Below are 22,072 nucleotides of genomic sequence, written 5' to 3'. Positions count from 1 at the left end.
GCACCACAATTAAATAATCATATACCACACCACTGTCTGTTACCAAAACAGATGGGATATAAAAGTAAATGTTGACTTGTAAATTTGTTAGCAAGAGACCTAATGTGTGTTTTAGGCTTGATTTTGCATTGTACAGAGGAAGGGGTTAAAGTCACCAGAACATGAGATATCCCAGATGAATATGTACAACCAGATCATGGTAAGCCACTGTACATATACCAATGGGACCTGTTACCTCGGGCCCAGGTACATAACCTAAGATCTGCTTGAAATAGCACACACACACGACGTCATGCAAGCACCTGATTTACATTGCACAGCCACAGTTAGTGAAGGACCAGACACAGAGTTTGAAAAGCTGGTTCCAGGAAGATAAAGAAAGCAATTTTATTACTAGTGATTGGGTGTATTACAATAATAGAATGTGCGCATTGACTGTTGTGTTGACCCCCCGTAGTCAAATTCTTTAATATACATAACTCATCACCACATGTGTCTCTAGCTAAAGCAAATGATGTGCAGTGGGAAAATTTGGCACCCTGGGTCACTCGGTGTTCACGAGATTGTACATGGGAGGATAGGGAGAAGGAATTCAATATTCACCCGAATGCAAACATACAGATGCCCATTTCAGAGCACTTTTCTGGGGAAAACGAACTGTGCATTTAGCACAAACTGCTAAATTTAAACAAAAGGTTTGGATACATTTTTCTCAGTTAACCATTGACTCTTCAGAGTTACAAGAAGTGCAACAAAGTTATGGGCTAATGATAAGTATGATCTGGGATTAGTTAAAGAGACTGAACCTCTCAATGTGACACCAAAGAGCACATACCGTTTATGTCAAGCACAACATCCACTCAAACCAGAAGCAGTAGCAGGATAACACCAGTATTTAAAACCTGGTAAAACCGAGTCATCATTCCATGTGCACACTCACCAGTAAGAATGCCTATTAAATGAATTAAAATTTAAAAAAGAGAGAAAGATAATATACAAGTTTCTCTAGTTCCACCAGAAAGCACGTGGGTTTTTTTCAATTGTTGATTTGGCTAATGCATTTTCAGTGTCCCAGTTCATCCGGACTCTCAGTATTGGTTTGCTTTCACATTCCAGGGCAAATCATATACATTTAGATGTATGTCCCAAGGTTTTGTGGAATCCCTGCAGTCGACTCACAGGTGTTATATGCAAGTCTTGAGGACTTGTAGTTACCAGCGGGACGCGCTGATACAATATGTTGATGATTTGATGATTTGTTCACCAACAAAACAGGCCTGTAAAGTCGACACAGTAGCATTGCTAAAATATCTTGCAGACCAGGCCACAAGGCCAGCCTGGCTAAGCTGCAATTTGTCCAGAAAAGTGTAACTTTCCTAGGACACGAAATTTCTAGCAGCGGTAAAACATTGAGCTCAAAAGAGTGAAGCCATCCTCAAGATTCCAAAACCGTACCAAAAGACAATTAATGTAATTTTAGGATGACAGGCTACTGTAGACAGTGGATCTGTGATTATGCATCCTGAGGCTCCACTCTTGTATGTTATGCATGGCCAAGGACTGAGACCAACAGACAACCTGACGTGGACGACAGACGCTGACACAGCATTTACCCAGCTACAACAGACTGACTTCTACACCTACACTGGGACTACCGGATCAAAACAGATCATTTACACAGACTGTAAATGAGAAAGGGGTTTCATGACAACAGTAGAGTACAACGACCAGTGGCGTATTTCTCCTTAAAAAATTTTAAAAAATTAGATAGCTTGGCATTGGGTCAGCCTCTCTGTCTAAGCAGAAAGGATATCAAGAGGTCACATTGTTAGTGCCATATTCTGTATCTTCTATTCTGCTAGAGCAACAACCTAATTCTATTAACAGCCATTTTACTCCCTACAGCGATATCTGTCTGTAAGTGTGAGGCTCACACTAAAAGTGATTCTGTTTCAACAGGTAATGCTCAAGCAGATACAGCAGCAAAGGAAGCGGCACAACTAACCAACATACTGTAAATGTCACAATTGATTGATACTCCTCTTGCCTTTCTCTCACAGATTTAGCAGAAGCACAGAGCCATGCTAACAACATAGAGAAAGCAGCCTGTAAAAGGGCTGAATGTACATATGTTAACAATGTATGTCAATCTGAGGACGGTCCATGTCTGTTTAAATGTTTATTTGTTGTTTGTTTGTTTTTGTTTTTATTGAAAATTGTCGGGTTTCACAAATTACTCACAATGTTTTTTCAAAATGTTTAATTTGTCTGACAAGCAACACTACAAGAGGCCAGGACATACAAGCCCCTGGCCAACCGTTTGATCACTTGCAAATGGATTTCATTGAACTAACACCATGTGAAGGAAAGAAATATTGTCTTGTGGCTGTTGACATGTTTTCTAAATGGGTTGAAGTTTTCCTACAGGTAAAGCAGATGCCTCTGCAGTGGCAAAGGTGTTAGTGCGAAAATCATTTCCCATTGGGAATCCCACATAAAATCAACAGTGATAACGGAACTTTTGTAAATAATGCAAAATCAACTTTCAACATTTTTAGGTATCAATCTGAAACAGCATTGCACCTATCATCCACAGAGTGGTGGAGCAGTTGAAAGAGAAAATGGAACAATTAAAAACAAACTGGTCAAATGCTGTGACACAGGACTCTCATGGATAAAGCACTACCGGTAGTGTTAATGGCCATGAGAGAGAGGGAAGGGCCAGAACAGGTCTGTCACCATTTGAAATTCTTCCAGGCAGACCTATGAATACGGATATGGCCCTCCCCAAGAAAATCAAGTCCTCAACTCAGAACTCCTAGAAGATGTGATGCTTAGTTACTGTGTGCACTTAACCAAAATGTTGAGCCTTATACACACAGGTAAAGCAACACTACCGCAACCAGCAGAGGGCCAGTTGCATAACCTGAAACCAGGAGACTGGGTGCTGATAACCTACAGCGGTTAATGTGAAAGAAAGAACCACCGGGACACATGCCAGCCATTGCAGAAAGGTGCCGCCACTTGAGACGGAGGCCCAGGAGAGAGTCCGCTCCACTCACAGACGAGGAACAGAAGCAGAAGAAAGACGGCTGCTCTCACTGAGGTGAAAAACCTACCAACAACCAACAGCTGTTGCAGACCAAGGAAGAAACATCAAAAGAAGACTGAAGGAACTAAAAAAAAAAAAGAAAAAAAAAAGGGGGAGGGTTAGGGCTAAATATCAATGCCTGACTACAGACTCCAGCACCCTTTGGGAGACAGTCCGTGATCTTGAACGAACAACATGTTGCCGTACAATGATCTCAACACAGCTAAATATCTGAAACAATCTGTAATCTGGTGTCAAAAACACAAGGAACGACCTACATGCCGTATGGACGCCATTGCCACAGCACCAGTCACAAATTTGTAAAACACAACAAAGTCCACCCCCTGCAAATCAACAATACAAGCGAAGGAGACGATACATAATTGATAAAGACAATTTAGCCATCACTATGATGCAAGTATGGGTTTACTGCCCGAAACATTTCTGATTGCAGGATCTGCCAACATTTACCTACATTATCACAGACACCTATGGTAATGCCTGTACCATTATCAGTAGCAGACCTTAAAGTATTTAAAGTTGCAAAATTACAGAGACCTTCTCAGACTGTTATATTCCAGGGCTAACTCATCATAACCGACCTGAGTGAAATGGACATCATTTATTTTATCTTATCAGAATTTAACAGAGCGCTACAGACCAAGTGAGTTAAAAACTGCAGTACTGTGGAAAATATCCAAGTTCGAGACCATTGTGCATGCAATGGTCCAACATCGTAGAATTCCTAGCTGTGCCTGCTAGCTGCAATGAGACAGAATGCTGGCCAGTAAGCAATACAGAATATACTTATAGCATCATGGCAGGAGTGTGGATAGCCCCTGGAAAACTCAAACCCAAATAATGTTCTTAGGATTTAAATGTACGTAATTGTTCAAAGCCTATATTTTCAGCTAAATCTCAGCCCGCAACTGTTCAGTCGCTTCTCTCTGCGAGTGCATCCTCTGTCAAATGTTTCTTTATGTGTACAGGATCCTAGCCACATAATTACAGCAAATATTACTTATTGTAATCAAACAAAGACTGTTTCTTTTAACAGACAGTCCATTTTAGTACCCCTAATCAGAGAAGTATCTGCAGCAGAGCTATCATCACTCCACCGCAGGGCCAGACGCACAATAACAACCACCCAACGTGTATTAGGACTCCTAATACCCTCATATGGGGTGTTTATGTCCCAAGAAGAGATTCAGTCACTATCCACAGTGTTAGAACGTCACATGAATCTTTCTACAGTCACCATAACAGCTACATCAAGGCGCTTAGACGATGTAGCACGGTAGCAACAGAAAACAGAATGGCCTTGGACCTTTTGCTGGCCTCTCAGGGTGTGTATGTCAAGTTATTCATACTGAATGTTGTTCCTATATTGCTAGTAATGACGCAGAGATAACTAAGCTAAAACAGAATACTGAACAAAGGATAAAGATCTGCATGATGTGCATGGGTGGGACCCTTTTCGAAGGTGTTTGGCCCCCTGTCATCCATGGGTACATCGTTCTTTCGCACATTGATTGTAAGCATTGTCATGTTTTGATTGCTATTTCTGTTATCACTTGTATGATTGGTCTGATACACAAACAATGCACTAAGGCCATTGTTACTGCTATGCAAATTGACCTCTACCCTATCCCAGACTGGATTCCACCATCTAATGTTGATGATCTTGGCACACAACTGAAGTAACCTCAATCGGTCAACCCTGACAGTGGTATTCCCACCTTATAAAGTGTTTACTTTAGCGTTGATCCAACATGATCAAAAGGGGATTGTAAGGAAATGTAACATTTTGACCACAATATGATCATGTTAATTTCCCTTTGATTGATCATGATTGAATCTCATACAATGTAACCTTGATCATGCTGTATCCTGTACAACTGAATGAATCTTGGCCTGATTGCTTTAACTAAGGCATTGTTGCCTTGATGTCATCAGAAGATCCTGACCTTGACTTTGTAACAAACCCAACCAGAGTGGGAGGGATGAGCCAAATGTATAAAGACAAAGAACTGTTTCCCATCGGTGTGCATATTACAAACTAACCTTTGTCGTATGCACCATGCTCTGAGCATTAAAGTGTGACAATACTGTAAGAGAATTGTGTCTCGTTCCTCGTTGTCAGAGTGGGATTGTAGAAATTGCCACGACACAGCGGTCGTGCCTGTGACAGCGAGTCTGTGGCTATCATCAAGCTCAACACCAGCACCGGCCTCGGCCCCAGAGAGGAGAGCTTCCAGAGGAAAGGTGGGTCGCTTTGGATTTTAGAAGCAGTCAGGTTGGTATCATCACACACGGGTTTGAATATACAGCACGTCTAAATGTTTATTTTAAATCTGAAGCTGGCAACACAGAACTGTGTAAACTGTTCAAAATGAGGAATGATGCCACAGTTTTATTTAGAGTCGGTCGGCCCTGAAGCAGCCGATGTTTTCTGTCCACATTAAACTAACTATGTTTAATATCAAACAGAAAGTTTGGGAAGAAATTCTGCATCTAACTTTATCTGTGGTCGTTCATTTAAAGTGCTTATAAAGCCAATCACGTGTTTTTGATACAGTTAAATATAACAGTTAAGTATATATGTAAATTTTGTGGCAGCATCAAACAAGTTGCTTCTGTCGGACGTGTTGTTTTACGCTTTTGTTTTTGTCCATTATGACAAACGAGATATAGCGTTCTCAGTCTAATGACTAAACAAAGCTACGCTACTGGATGTAGCCATAGACTGCATTCTCTCAAATGACCAGCAGGTTATAGAAGAAGACACTTTCTATAGAAGTCTGTGAGAAAATGATTCTACTCCTCACTTGATTTATAACATCAGAAAACCTTTTCATAATTAGATTATTGTCTCAATCTCTTGTTTCAAGTCCTCTTCAATATAAAATATTCATTTTCTAAGTTATTGTCCCATTTAGAGTCAAATAGACGATAAAGCACATGTGATTGACAGCTAGTGCCGTCCAAGTGGTGCATGTCCCAGGTGTAGGTGGTCATGTGGTAAACTAAACCTGTGCCATAGTTTGTTTCCTACTTTCTTTACATGTATCAGTAATGAAATGTCCACTGACTCCCCATCATCACATCCTACAGCACAAACTTCCTCCAAGTTCCTGCTCAATGTACCTCTGAGGTCTTTAATCCCTCGTGTGAAAAACGAGTCCTGCTGAGCGTTGGTGCTTCAGTGTGTTTTCCGTTGATAATGACTCATGCGACTAGCGCTCGGCTCAGGATCTCCTCAGACCAGAACTGTGCCAGTTTCACCATTAGAGCCTCGGCTCATTAACAGTGGAGGCAACAACATGATGGATTTAATGGCGTCGGGGAAATAACTGCTGAAGCTTTCCCCTCACACGTCCTGCCAGGCCTCATTTGTTATGGTTTGATCAACACTAAGGCCAAATTTAACACGCAAATATTTAGCTTAGTTCTGCTTTTTTGGTAAAAGTGACGAGAGATTTATATCTGTTATTGTACATAAACCTTCAAATGAAAAAGAATCAGCATTTTATTCTTTGTTTCATTCTAAAATGAGTTTATTTATTCATAACTATTACAAATGATCTAATAAATGAGACATACTCACGATAAGAACTTGTGTCTCAGACTTCTAATTATGGGGAATAACTGATTTAAACTCATTTTTATGTCTTAGTATCTTATAAGAAACCTGATAATTGTAATTTTAAGTGTTTTTATTTATTTATTATTGCTTGAATGTTTGGTTGCATCTGTTTTCTGCAGTTGAACATTTGTAAGTAATTGGTTTAAACAGCAGATGGCAGCATATTGACATGTACATATTTGAGATTTTTGAATGCACTCATGCTTCTGCAATAATCAGATAAGGAATCCGAGTTCATATACAGTATATACAGTATATACAGTATATACATATTCCCTGAGATCCTTCAGAGGACCCAGCAGTCTATCAATAGTTTGTGTAAATAAACAGAAAAACACCCCACATGAATTAAAAGCCTTCATCACATCCTGCTCCTGCACTGTACATTCTGAGTTAATGGGTAGTGGCAGGACGGAGCCGCAGCCGAAGCCTCTAATCGTCCCCAGACCTCCTGCTCACCACTGTGGAAAATGGAGGTCAATGAGCGGGAAAATGATATCTTGCTCTCTGGGCTTTTCTCCGTCAGGACTTTGCAGTTTGCTTCCAACCACAGGACCGTACAACAGAGAGAAGCCTGAAGGTTTCAGACTGAAAGACAATATAGAGACTGTATGGGATTACACGCTCTTATCCATGTGAGTGGAACTGTGCTCAACCATTTATGAGCAATACACTGTTTATAACACTCAGTCACACACTAATGTAATATGAAATGTTAGTGTTTATTCATTTTACTTGTTATATTTTTCACATTTGTTGAAATGGATGAGACTGAAAGCTCCGGAAGAGATTAGTTAAACTTCTGTTTGACAAACTACATTTGAACACATCGACATTTAATCTTAAAGTCAACTGTGAATGATCTTCAATACATAAACAATAAACAATACATGCTTTATAATTTGAATTAAAGATCAATTAATGCTTTAATATTTGGAATTCAAGTCTAATTTAACTGTGTAAATAGTTACACCCTTTATACTTTGAATAAAAAGTATAATTTAAGTAAGTAAACGCTTTATAATTTGAATAAACAGTTAAAATGTTTTATAAGACTTGTAAGACTAGTTCCTTAAATCATGTTTGAGTAAGAGGTGTGTGAACTGCTGTTAAACTAATCATTTAAAAATTGTTTATACACAAGATGATATACATATAATCTCTGCAAATGCTAAATATGGTAGTTTACGTAAAATGCTCATTCTTATATAATGTGTCCACGTCTGTAAATATGAGGTGATTTTCCGTTTCGAGAGATAATACAGTGGTTTTACATCAGCAGCTGGAAACCACGTGGATCCTGCACCATGTATTTAAAATATTCTGTTACATCCAAAACACACACGGGCCACCTTCTCTGCGCGTGAACTCCTCACAAGGTGAAGGAGGGAGTGGAGAGAGAGAGAGAGACTGAGAGAGAGAGAGAGAGAGAGACTGAGGGAGGGGGGGCGGTGTTTGGATGAGTTTGGTTTTTACGCACCGGACTCAAGACGCTTCAGTCCGTGGAAAACCCGCCAGGTCCGGAGTCCACGGAGGATTTAATCATCTGTCACTTTACACACAGAGCTGAAGAGGCTCGATCCCGCAGAGACTCGATCCCGCAGAGGTTCGATCCCGCAGAGACTCGATCCCGCAGAGGCAACTGATGCGCAAAGACCGGTACGTTTATATTGATCCACAGTTTGTATATCGTTGAGAAATAGACGACATGCAGGTGCAACGTTTTAATGCGTAAACGTGGAGGATCGTGTGATTTTTGAAGAGTTGTACGAGGAGTTTAGAAACTGAAGCGTTTAACTTTGCCCGGATCCTCATCTGAACTTTTTCCTGCGCACATGGTGTAAATTACACCATAAATAAACGTATTGTTGGGTTTACTGGTTAATATCCTATTTATAAGACTCTTAAGATACATTAATGAGTATTATACTTTGGGTTGCCAGGTTGTGAAAAAGCCCTTTAAGCCTTTAGAACATTTACTATTATTCCACTTAGTTCTATAAACACGAGCTGCAGGGAATGTGGACTTAAATCCATTCATTAAAGTTTTGAATGCTTATTTATTTCCTGATAATTTTGAGATCTACAACTCAATCATCTAAAACAACTACCAAAGGTGTTTTCACAACCTGGCAACCCAATATGTGTCTACTTGACTTTCAGGGACTTTACACTGACTTGCATTGACTTCCTGGAGGCTTGCTCTAACTTTAGGCAGTAGTTTAAAAGCCTAATCCTGACCCTTAACCTAAATCTAACCTTTAAGCATCTCAAACCTAAGGATTTACACTATGGGGAGTTGCTTTTTGTCCCCATATATGTGACTGTAGAAACAGATTTCGCTCCCCACAACATGATGGCTGCACCAGAGAGGATGTTCTTCTAGCAGAGTGAGGAACTGGTGGAGGTTATTGCGGGTTTTGGGGTGGGGTGGGGGGGGGCCTGAACAGGGTCCAGAGTGAGAAACTGATACTGTGGATAAACGCTGCGGCCCCCGTTTTTTCAAGTCCGGGTCCTGAGAAGAAGAACAAGGAGACCTTTGAGGACACAATCGCCCACATCTTGAGCTGGCTCAGATGCAGGAGGCGTATTGGCACTGAGAGGGGGGGGGGGCTCCAAAATAAAGCTTTATGTAGACAATTAGAGCTCCTACACACACACACGCGCGTGTCAAGCCATTCACTGTCGTAGAGTTATAGTGATGTCATGTCTGCAGATTACAAATTTTGTTCCGGAGACTCAGCAACCCCTCTCCTCCTCCCTCCCTTCGACCGCTGCCTCCCCCAGCACCACTCATAGTTTCCACCACCACACACCATCCTCGTAACGCCGCTGTGTTTCAATCCATTTGGGTGAAATCAGTGTATTCCAGGAAACAATTCCCCTCTGGATGTTCTCTACACCCCCTGAGGAAATGTGAATGTGTGTTTGTGTCTTGCATGTGCATTGTGTGTTTTTTTTTTGGGGTTCCACTTGGAAAAGGAATTCTCGACTTTTGTCTTTTTTTTTAGAAAACAGAGGATGGAAGAAAAATAGTTCTTGTGCTCCGTGTCGGAACCGCACGGTTCTGCCACGTTTTGACCACAGTCGCATTCCTCGGAAATTCTTGCGTTGGGCGAAGGTTGGGCCCGAGTTCAATCACTGGAGCGACGAGCCAGAGGCGAACAAATCACATAGAAGGCGACATTTTGGATTCACAAATGAGAAACAGTCATAGAATCTGAATATCAGGGGCATTACATTACTGTCTTTACTATTTCTGATTCTGCCTTTTATTTACTCATCCAGCAGTTAAAGAGAACTATCATGAATCCTTTCTCCTCCTAACATATAAGTTCAATATTCACTTTCTTTTAGCTCTGTTTTTGGTCTCCACCGCATTGAAATTTCTGTCTAGCTGCTAAAATCTCCTCTTTGTTCACCAGCCAGACTCCAACTGTGTGTGTCCGCTGTTTGCTGCAGGGCTGTAGTGTGTACAGTGGGTTTTTTTAGAGCCAAAAATGTAATTACGAGAACAATAAGAGGGAATCAAATCTGTAATTTTGGCCTGAACGGCTAAACAGTGAACTGAAGCTCACTCAGTTGCTCAAAAACTCAAAATCATCGATCAAGGGAAGATGTAGAAGGAAGAATACTGAGCAACACCTTCTTGGTCTCACCCTGATGACCGAGGCTTGTCTATGTAGGGAGTCCAGCTCTGATTCTCTCCACATGCAGAGATGAAGCTCGGAATCTAAGACAAATAAATCCAACAGCAAACATAAAACAGACACAGCACGTCCAGCACTCGCTCGGGAAAACAAACATTTGTTACCATTAACACCCACGACTTGAACTGGACCCGCTGCCAGCTGCCTGGTGGGAAAACATGTTTACTTGTGTGTGTGTGTTCTGGATAATAACTGTCGGTATGAACGATCCAAGTGAAATAACACGATCGCCAAGAGAAACTTCAGTGAGGATCCTTTTTTAAATCCACTTCATAAACAAACGTGATTATAATCTTTTCCACTTTTATTGTTTTCTCCGTCCTTTGCAGAAGCTTTCAGACATGTCGTATTTTGAGCTGTGCCAGTGGCTTGGCTCCGGACGGTAATGTCAGCCTGTCGGTCGGTCAGTCCACCGCTGTGGTCCAGACTTGAATCTCTCATTGGAGTCACGTAGAGGTTCGTGTTCCCCAGAGGATGAATCTCAAGCGCCACCATCATCTGGTCTGAATAGTTTTCTGTCCAACTGTGGTGTGAGTCACCAAATGTTAAAATACTAACCCCACAAAGTAAGATACATTACAATATACACAGTGAGTAACAGTGAGTAAATATTTATTTGATCTTAGATGGAGTTGGGGTGTTTCTTTAAATGGAATTAACATTTTTACCAATGATTTCTACCTAAATTATATTGTTCTTTATGGAAACGTCCTGGGAAATGATGGTGATGGACTTTTGAACTTGTTGTCTGACTTTATGGTGTTTGTCCTTTGAGTCGACGGAGGTGAAGCGACAGCTGCAGACCTCATTGTTCCTCCGAGTAAACAAACAGCCAGATGGAGACTTGTAAAACAGAGCCAGACACGTAGTCTATCTTTAAATGAGCTTTGTGCAGCAGGTTGTGTGTCATTATATCCAATGACACTGGTCGTATGGAACAGAGCAGAAAAGAAATGTCTCCTGACTACACAACATTAGGTCAAGTGAAATGGACTGTTCCAGGGAACCTTCCAGGAAAATTCAAATATAACTTTAGTATCTATCATTAAACTGAAAGATGCAATTCATCTCGATGGGAGTTTTAATTATAGACAATGAATTGCACATTGTTTGGACATTTTAAATTGTGTCTGGGGCTGAAATAAGCTTTGTGACCTGCAGGAAGTTTTATAAAACAAAGCTCCTCAATCACTCCGTCTTAAAAAGCTCTTTCCTCCCCAATACTTCAGCTAGTTATCATAGTATTATATCTAATAGACAAACCAGCTGAACCCAGGACACTGACTATATCTTCTTCTCTTTAGAAACTGCAGTGACTGATGTTGCATTTCTAGCATCTCGGTATCTCATGAGATCTTCGATGAGATTCTCTTTAATTTAGAGACAACACAACAAACAGTGTGTGTTCACTTAGAATTGTGTGCGTGCAGCTGATATTGGGCTTGTGATTCTGCAGGAAGCGGCACCACATTGAGCGTCTTTGTACGGGGGATGAAAGCGAGCGCAGTCATCTGATGGCCACTGAGAGACCGGCCTTGTTTTTCTATTTTTCTGTACCAGTTTATAGCCGTTACCAAGAGGGTGTCGCTTCACTCCCAGCGCTGCTGCAGGGCACCTCTGTAGCTACAGCTCCCCCAAATCCAGGTTGTGTAATTCAGGAGTCGCACAACATGTCGACTGTTCTCGTGCGGAGCGGCCGTTAAAAACACCCTAATCTACTGCAGGGGAAGTAAACAGTGAAGTGGCGAGATAATTAAAAACCAACTTTGTTACGCACTTTCCTGTTTTAATTGGATGCACACATGGTCTGAGGCCGTTACAGTTAGGGCACAGAAAAAAGGCTGTTATTGTTGGTTCAAGGCAAAAGGCTGTATTTCCTATGATATACACCAGTGCACTCATTATATATATATGCATGCTATAAATAGTCCAAACTGTCAAAAGCAGTGTCACTTAATACAGCAATAGTTCACTCACAGACACAAAGACACTAGTGTAAACTTAATGGTGGTGCTGGTGGAAAAGTTGGAGCATCACCTAAGTCATTGGGATACGTCATCTAGGGGTGATGAATGTCAAGATGTATTACAATTTACGGCGAGGGGAGCACAGTGGTCAGCACTGTCGTCTCACTGGTTCGAATCCTGAGTTAGATGGGGTCTTTTTGTGTGGAGTTTGCATGTTCTCCCTGTGTCTGTGAGGGTTTCCTGTCTGTGCTGCTGCTTCCTCCCACAGTCCAAAGACATGCCGATTCAGTTGAGGTTGAGTTGATTGAGACTTGAAATTGACTTAATTGATTTAAGATAATTGTCACGATATTTCAGTGTGGATGCAGCCGACCAACATTACTTGTGTTACAAAAAAACCACTTTGTTACTCACTTTCCTGTTTTAACTGCTCAAACTTGTTCATTTGTGAATGATACAGTAAAGAAGACAGCGCTGATTCTGAGTTTAAACATTTCCATGACAGATAAGTAGGGAGTGTGGCTCAGACTCAGAGTGGGAATGTAATAACGTCACCCCAAAAATACTTTTTCTTAGAATGCGCAATTTAAGATTCTGTGGCTGTGACAGATTTAACACTCACCTATATACTGGTCCCAGTGGATTTTATTACGTGTGACAGCGGTTTTCATCATGGAACGGTCTGGTTTGTAAACCTCACACACGAGTCCAAATTCCTCCTCGGGGGAAAATAAACACTAACACCCAGCAGAGCTGTGATGGCTCGCAGAGTTCCTGGCTCCGGTCGTAAGAAAGTGTCAGGTTGTTGCGGAGAGTGAAACAACAGCAGTGAGCCATGAAGGGACATGAGACAGGAGGCCTGGTGGCTGATCCTGGGAGACTGTTGCCATTTGGCCGCGGCTACAAAGCTCTCATAGCTGAGTGACTGCGGTAAATCCCTCAGCGGGACAGAGAGTATCAGCGAAGAATTCAGCATGTCCACTCCACAAGGTGAATTGTGGGTTTAAATAGTTTTCGGCAGCCGCGCTACTGCGGAGAAAAGTGCTCAGACGAGATGGATTGTTTGGTTTAAATGTCAGGTGGTGAGGAGGAGAACAGGGGCAACAAGTATTGTTGGGCGTGTCCCAAGAGAACACCTGTAAAGTGAATGTCTCCTGAACCAGGCGCTGACAACAGATGAGTCAGAGTCAGTAGACAGCTGAGATAAACGTCCGACTGTCGACGGTGTGATGATGAAGAGATTCTCACCAGACGTCCGTTGGGACCTTAGACTGTAAATTAACACAGACGACGGGGACAGCTCCCAAAAGTGAAGCCAAAACATCTCAACGGCCCCCTGGTGGCTGGCTGCAGTATAACCCTGCCTCCTCCATGTTAGCAGATGAGACATGGATCGCGCTAAAAAAACTAAAACAAAGCATATGTTGGTTATTTGATGCAATAACAAATAAGTGCGACCACAAGTATCCAGGATATTTTAGCTTCATTTTATTATTATAATAAAATATATAAACAGCAGGGTTGTAAGGATGAACACATTTAATCTAGTTTGTTTAATCCTTATCGATTTATTTTCCATTTCTGTTTTAGGTGGATTAAACATATTGTTTGCTAATAAGTTAGCTTCAGGCCTTTTTATTAAATCTTAGTTTCCCCCTTGCTTTCAGTATTTATGCTAAGCTAAGCTAATTGCCTCCTGACTCCAGCTTTACTTCACAACAGTTTATGAGTCTTAGCCATAATTGCCGATTACGTAGCTTCAAAGATGATTTAAAGTCCAACAGCATAAAATATAGTGTTTTAATTAGCTGCTGTTATGTTTGGAGGATTTCCCCCGAGGAGAATTGTGTGTGTATGGAGGACAACAGCTGGAGGCCACAGAATGTGTCCGCAGATGTCGTGGCTCAGGAAGAGAAACATAAAGACACAAAACCAAGACTGTGTCCGGAAGGAAAACCATTGTTCTACCGCCGCATTCACCGCAGACGTGGATGGATGAGAATAGAAACCGAACCTCTCCAGACGTTTCAGGGGGGGAAGTGGAGCTGATTTCCCCATCCAGACAACAATCTGACAGAAAACAGACAGAGGATGTTGAGTTTTCTCTCAGTTTGCTTTTTCCTCCATGTTTTGTTGAGCCGGCCTGAGTCTCTGTAGGAAGCGTTGTGTTATCTGCAGGGATGTTTGAGGGATGTCCTCAGCGCTGCTCCAACATGGTGTTGGGAGAAAACGTCGCGGAGCAGAGGGAGTTTCTGCCGCCGGCGTCGGCTTCGGGACCTGACTGGGAGCAGACTGTGTTTATCTTTCATGTTTATCTGAAATTACCGCATCGTTGGTTATTAGAAACAAAATGTTTGATAGCAGTCAGACGGGAGGAATGTAAACTGCACTTTCAGGACGACTCCTCAACGGACCAGATGCAAATACTTGGAGGTTGTGGAGCGTGGAACCTGGAAAAAAGAACCCAGGCTCCGTGCAGCCGGGAAACCTTCAGCGTGAAGAGCGTTTCCTTCTTCACAGCTTCATTACCGACCACTAATGGCGGGTTGAACAAACGGCCTTTTATCGTAGCACTGAGCTCTTGATCCTCGTTTCAACCGAACACATGACGGCTCATTCCTCGACCCCCCCGGGTGATTTCAAAGCTGACCGCACCTCCTCTTTTCTGACATTACACAAACTTGTCAAACCACTCAGCCCAAAATAAGACGGACACTATAAACAACAACTGTTTCCAAGTGAAATATTTAAGTTCATGCCGTTTTGCAAATGCAATAGTCGTGAGCAGGAACATACATCCACACTTTGAATACAGTATCATGCTCAGGCCTGCCAGTGGGTCCACAGGAGGGTATTTTAACCTCCCACACATCATTTCCTCGCTCATTTCCTTTTGCTGTTGCAGAACATGGGGTCAGATACTCTGCTAATGCCTCGCTGTGTTCAGTAATAACGCTGGGATGATGTTATTGTCTGTGTGCCCGGCCTTATTTCCACCTGTCCTTCCTCTGCTCCACAAGCTTCAGGTCAAGCATTTTGATTGTCTATCTTTTTTACATCTTTCAGGGTCATGGGTCTCTGGTCATTTTTGCCTCTCCGTGGTTGCTGTGTGTCTCTATGTGTTGATTTTCATAAAGAAAGGTTAAGTATGATTACTTTCAATCAAGCTCTTCACCCAGAGACCTTATTGTAGAATTGATGAGCTGAAAACGAAACATTTAAACGTCATCTCCAGGGTCAGGATACGATGAGAAAGACATGTTTGGAGTTCAACTCTGCAGATCATCCTCATTCCCCCGGTGGGATTGTGTTTTGCAACTTGTGCCCAGACAGCTTTATGAACGCAGGCAGGCAAGAATTCATAATGAGGCAATTGAGATTTAAAGATTTTTATCAGAGAGGACAAGGTTGTGCTTTTAGAAGCTGCAATTACGAAGTGTGTGGGAAAGTCATTTTATTCCTCAGCAGTTTTTGAAAAGAAAAACAACTGGTGGTTTTGTTAAGATTTAATCAAGAGGCAAAATTTGGGACATGCACTTGAGATGATTGAGAAACCTCAAAATGTTTTATAACTGACAAGATCGCTGTAATTTGATTGGGTTAAAATACATTTAGCAAACACAACATGTCAGTACAAGTTTAGGATTTTTGTTCTATTCTTTCAAACAGCAAATGAACGTTACGCATTCACAAGTGAGGTGTGGACAAAGGACGTGAACTAGATAAACGAGCGCCCTTTAAACACAAAACCAAACGCAGATGAAAAAAGCCGAGAGAGAGAGAGGCTTTGAAATTGAGAACGCTGTTTCAGTCCAGCTCCCAACAATTAATATTGTTTAGTTGTTCCTTCTCAATGCCAAACATGCCGCAGGGGGTTTCAAACAAGAATGAGTGGGAGGGAGAGGCCGACATCACGAGCTTTCACTGGCTGGTGAGTAACGAGGAAATAGGAGAAGCAGTTATATCGTTAGGGTGAAGATTTACAATGAATCAACCCTTCAGTCTTCATTCAGCCATCTCCATTATTTACATTTAAACTGCACAACAATATCTTCCGGCGTTCTGATTCTATCTCTTGCGTCCTGAATCATTTTAATGACTCTATTGGGCAGTTTCACTTTTTTTTTCCAGAGTCACCAACAAACCCCTCCTCTTCTCTCCCAACTTTGAACATCTCACAGACTACTGATCACCATCAGTAAATGGTCCCCCATCGCTGCTCCTCTGCCGTCCCCCAGGGCTCAGTGTTTGGGCGTCTCCTGTTCTTTCTCTTCATGTTCCAGTTTTCATCTTTCTGACAGTCGCCATGACGCTTGTCAGTGATTGTTCCGTTCATAGACTGTATGTGAAGATCAGTGTAGCCTCCATGACGTCACCCACAGGTTTCTGGTTTCGTCTCCCGGTCCGTATGCAGCCTGGAGGCCTGAGGTTCTCCACCACCTGGTTTAAAACAGACGATGTGTGATTAATAATAAATTATAAAGTACTTCCTTGAGATGAGGAGGATCCTCACAGCCATTACTACCAAGGATAAACACATGTTCAGGTCATAATATACTGTATGTTTCACTTCTCATGTCTATTAGAACCTAATAAACAAAGTCTGGAGTGGAGCAGAGGGATAGGATATCAGAATGAGAAAAGAAGATAAAGACCTAAACATATCGTACAACACTAACATGACATTTCACTCTTCATTTTGTCGGGAGGTTTCCACATTTATAGTTTTTTCCTTGTTGGTCTTTATTCATGATCCAAAGCTCTCTTCCTCCTGCTTTCTCTCTCTGTAATCTCACTCCTCCTCTTCCTCCTCCTCCTCCTTCCTGCTCAGATACTAATTCTAACCTGCATCTGGGACTTCTTTGTTTTTCAGTTGGTCAGCCAGAAAACAGAGACAGACACCATGAGTGACCGCTTCGACTGCAAAAACTGCAACGAGTCCCTGTACGGACGCAAGTACATCCAGGTGGAGGACAGCCCGCACTGCGTGCCCTGCTACGACCGCCTGCACGCCCACACCTGCCAGGAGTGCAAGGAAATCATCGGCCACAACGCCAAGGTGAGAACCAATGGAACTGAAGTACATGTACTCAACTGCCGCACTGGAATTTGAGTATTTGTACTTTGCTTTCGAATGGTAAATGACCTACTGTATCTCACAATGATGAAGAAAGTGATACAAAGTTCTCTCTTGGCTCATGTCCCATCCTTCCACCATCCTTCCTCCGCTTTCAGAGAAATCAGTTCAGTAGTTTTTGAGGGATCTTGCTGAAAAGTCAGACAAAACAAACAGACGGGGGTAAAAACATAACCTCCTCGCAGAAGCTATAACATTTATGTACTTTTCTCAAGTACCACTTAAAACGTAGGACTTCACTTTTAGTTGAATATTTCTACAGTGTAATATCACTACTTAAGAAAAGGGATCATGAGAAGGCCCCACTTCTTCCACTTGTGATCCTTCTCCTAACTGCTGTGAACCAGCTGGTGTTCTTGTGAAACCTCAGCTGCTCTGACAGAACATCAGATTGTCTGTAATCTCCTTTAACAGCCCTGAATGCCTTTTAGTTAGTGAGAATGAAAAACAGCGTCCCGGAGGAAACACCCACAGACGCCATGAGGCCATCGGTGTCCTGTGAATTATGGACTCCCTGCGAGGGGCTGGCAGTAAATTACGCCGCTGCTTGCTTTGGCCCGTTCCCTCCTCCAGGACAAGACGTAACAACATTCGTCCTCAGCCCTCGCAGCATGTTTGCTTTTTTTTCTACTGTGAAACCCCATCCCTCAAAAGATAGGTTTTTCACCCAGCGTTCAATATGTCACAGAGCCGACCACATGAACTGGAACACAAGCAGCTGTTGAAGAGAAAAATCTCGTTTTTTTAAGAAGATAAAGAAGAGAAAGTGGATTTTTCTCATGTTTGTGTCCTTGCGTTAACTCTTTTTCTTGGAGGGCAGCAGGATGTCGCAGGAACAAAAAAAAGAAAAACTCTTTGGGTTTCGGCCTCTCGTGTCGGCAAACATCCAAAGCACTGAAGTGTCCTTGTGTGGGAAACTGGATCCTGTGGCTGACCGTGACCTCTGACCTCTGAGCGGATGAGGGGCAGCACATTGAGTCTCCCTCAGAGGAACTGCAGAGAAACACCACAACCACAAACTGCCTCAGTGAAGAAACATCCAGCTTTATTTTTAAACACTGTCCAACATCAGCCCCCATAAACAAAACTTTTAATCTTGAATGTTTAGATTCTTTTATTTAATTTTACAAAATAGTCTAATCTTTATTTACTTTTCAATGCGCACAAGAGAAGCTTTAAATGTAGTAGCCACAATCTTTAACACAGGTTTCGATAATGCAAGAACTACGGAACTTCTACAAAAATTTAGTGGAAGGAAGGAAAATGGGCCAAGAGAGAACTTGTTAAATTTTTTAATCACTTTTTTTCAACATTGTGAGATTTAATTTATGGGTCTTGATGAAAAAAACAGGCATGTTTGGGGGAATGATATTTATGAGTGTGCAGAAGGGGACAGATGACGGAGCTTTACACTCCAGGATCCAGGAAGTTTTGTAACACTTTCTTTAACATTACAACATTAGATGTTTGACATTTTCATCAATTTCATTTGGCAATAATTCACGGATCTTCTAGATTTAAAAAAAATCCGGCTCATTTAGTGTACTGAAATCTTTGAGTGTGTCCAATTTGGTGCAGATCCAAATAAAAAACACATGAACATGATGGATTTGGTGCACAAGGGACTGTTGGGCCTTGGCTCTTGCTCTTTACTGAAAGCCATCCTAGTTTGTTTTTAATCTCTAGTTTCTCCCTCTGACCCCCTCTCCTCCTCCTGCAGGAACTCTTCTATGAGAACAGACATTACCACTCGCACTGCTTTCGCTGTTTCCGCTGCGACCGCTCTCTGGCAGACGAGCCCTTCACCAGCCAGGAAGACGCGCTCGTGTGCAGCGACTGCTTCTGCAACGAGTTTTCCTCCAAGTGTGTGGCCTGCGACAAGACGGTCATGCCAGGTAGTGACAAGAATGAAAGAAGTTAACGAGCCTTCTCGCAGACAGATCCTTGAGCAATCACAACAAAAGGAGTCAGAAAGTTCACACCCAGTCTCTGCAGGGTTAAAGATGTCAAACCGGGTGTGACGGCTCAGATGTGACACAATGATTGTTTCCTTGCTCTGGTGAACATTTCTCCCAGCAGAGGTTTCAGCTCCGGCTGCTGTGACGACACGAGAGCAGCGGCGGTGTCGGATGACTGAAAATTACTCGGGCCTGTGGGCACTGTGGGATTATTATAACTCACCAGTTCTTCTCTGAGCTGAGCAGTCACTTCTCTCCAGTTTCTGTTGGGCCTGGAATGCCTTTAAAAGCTGCTGCCCCCCCCCCCAATAACCCTCACCCCACTTTTAACAGTGCAGCCAAGTTCAAGTTCAAAACACCATCAGGCCTCCTCGTCTTCACTTCAGCTCCCAAAAGTAGTAAAACAAGGCCGGTGATTAAAGGACCTGACATAACATCCACTTTCATAAGCATGACTGGTTCCCAACTTCTATAAACGTCTGCAGTGGAGCATGTGTTTCTCCTACTCGGCCTCTTAGGAAAGAGTTAAAACTGGAAAACAAAACTAAAAACAATCCTGTCAGGTTGATTTGGACGAGAGATAGGAGGAAGTAATTGTTCTGCAGTGCAGGAACAGGTTCATCATCACTTTTGGTTTTCTCAGAGTTTGTGTGAACGTCATCAGCTCAAAGGAAACAGAAGCTTTAACATGTCAGGAAAGATCCCTGACAAAAAACATTCATCATTTTCCACCTTCATCTGCTCCCTCGCTTTGTCTCCTTTCCTCCGCCAGGCTCCAAGATGCTGGAGTACGGCGGCTCCACGTGGCACGAGGACTGTTTCGTGTGTCACGGCTGCGAGAAGCCGATCGGTGCCGAGGCTTTCATCCCGGACAAGAACAACTACTACTGCGTGCCGTGCTACGAGGGCAGGCTTGCTCCTCGGTGCCACCACTGCAAACAGGTGAAGCCGGCAGTACGTGTGATACGGCTGATGTCGTAAATATTGTTTGGTCCAAACAGAAGAATCAAAGTTACTCAGTTTACAACAACACTTGATTTTGTGAATTTGATCCCTGTCCCATCCACTAACACGGAGGAGGCAAGGTTTATGACCTATATTGCAGCCAGCCACCAGGCGGAAACTTAACAACGTTTGTGTGTTGTGTCTGCAGGCTCTCACTAAAGGAGGAGTGACCTACAAGGAGGAGGTTTGGCACAAGGAGTGTTTCTCCTGCACGGGCTGCAAAGCTCCGCTGGCTGGTACCCCCTTCACCTCGCAGGGGGAGAGTCCGTACTGCGTCAAGTGCTTCAGCAGCCTCTATGCCAAAAAGTGTGCCGGCTGCAACACGGCCATCACGGGTCAGAAAGAAAAAACCACCGTGCAACATTTGTACCTTAAATAGCAGCTTCGAAATGAGTTAGACGATTACACAAAGACAACTGAACGCATTCTCGTAAAAGTAAAATCTCGTACGGTGTGGGTCAGGGAAGGATCAATTAAGCTTTGCCACAGATCTAGATCAGGAGGTGGATCCAAGAACCTTTTATCTCTTTCTTTAACTTTTTTACATTTTCACCACTTTCCCAGGGAATAATTCATGGTTCTAGATGAAAAATCCTTCATATTAAAAGAACTGGCATCTCCAAATGTGTGATAATTGGTGCCTTGGCAGATTGTTGGGCCTTGGCAGACTTATATGCGCTCTAGTTGCTCATGTGTTGTCTGTTTCTCTTGCAGGGTTCGGGGATGGGAAGTACATCTCCTTCGAGGAGAGGCAGTGGCACCAGCCGTGCTTCAAGTGTTCGCGCTGCTCCGTGTCGCTGGTGGGCTCCGGCTTCTTCCCCGACCGTGGCCAGATTCTGTGTGGGGACTGCAACAACGACGACTGACACGCGGGCGGCCAACTGCTCCCAGAACAGCCAGACATCGGACACTGCTGCCACCAGCGGAGAAACGCCTGAACCTCAGCTTTGCACATGAACACTGCAACTCACTCACAGCATAACGGTGACGCGGAGCTCGGTATTCACAACTCAGAACTCAGACTTTAGCACGTTAAAATGTTTGTATAAATTCAGTTTTTCTGTCCTGTGATACAGTAAATATGTTTTGCACATCAAATAATTCATAAAATATAAAAATCATACTATTGAATTGAACCAATAGTGTATTGAATTATGCATAAAGCTGATAACTCACCCTTTTATACTATTTTAAACAATAATTAGACAAAAGCTAAAGTTAAAAACATTGTTGTACTTTTTCAAAAATATATTGCCATTTATAAAACTGACTCTTTTCCTCTTGCTATTTGTATGTAAACATGTGTGTTCAGTTTTTTTTTCAGCTTATATAAACTTTCACTGCAGTGTACATGCAATAAAACTATGCATAAATGAAATGAATGTATAAATATCATACTTGTCTTTGTGAATTGAACATGAACAGAAGATCCCGTGATGTAAAGCAGGTGTCAGTAGGTTACTGACGTTCACGAGGAGTCGCAAGAGAAAACTTCCCGGGAAAACTTTTATTGGGAAAACTATTATTTCATCTTCAAGTTTTTTCTATAACAAAATCT

General features: G+C 42.5%; 1 protein-coding gene across 1 annotated transcript; it reads left to right on the top strand.

Moving 5' to 3' along the window:
* Positions 1–8,166: 8,166 nt before the first annotated feature.
* Positions 8,167–21,909, top strand: fhl3b (four and a half LIM domains 3b). Its single transcript, XM_035183566.2, has 6 exons — positions 8,167–8,396; positions 17,288–17,473; positions 19,272–19,446; positions 20,282–20,451; positions 20,663–20,849; positions 21,229–21,909. Exons 2-6 carry the CDS (start codon positions 17,318–17,320, stop codon positions 21,378–21,380), a joined length of 840 nt encoding a protein of 279 aa, XP_035039457.1. The 5' UTR covers positions 8,167–8,396; positions 17,288–17,317; the 3' UTR covers positions 21,381–21,909.
* The last annotated feature ends 163 nt before the right edge of the window (positions 21,910–22,072 follow it).

This window comes from Hippoglossus stenolepis, chromosome 17, assembly GCF_022539355.2.
Source record: "Hippoglossus stenolepis isolate QCI-W04-F060 chromosome 17, HSTE1.2, whole genome shotgun sequence".
Classification (NCBI taxonomy): Eukaryota; Metazoa; Chordata; class Actinopteri; order Pleuronectiformes; family Pleuronectidae; genus Hippoglossus; species Hippoglossus stenolepis.
The sequence above is the reverse complement of the archived record's forward strand: the minus strand, read 5'-3'. Positions and strand labels throughout refer to the sequence as shown.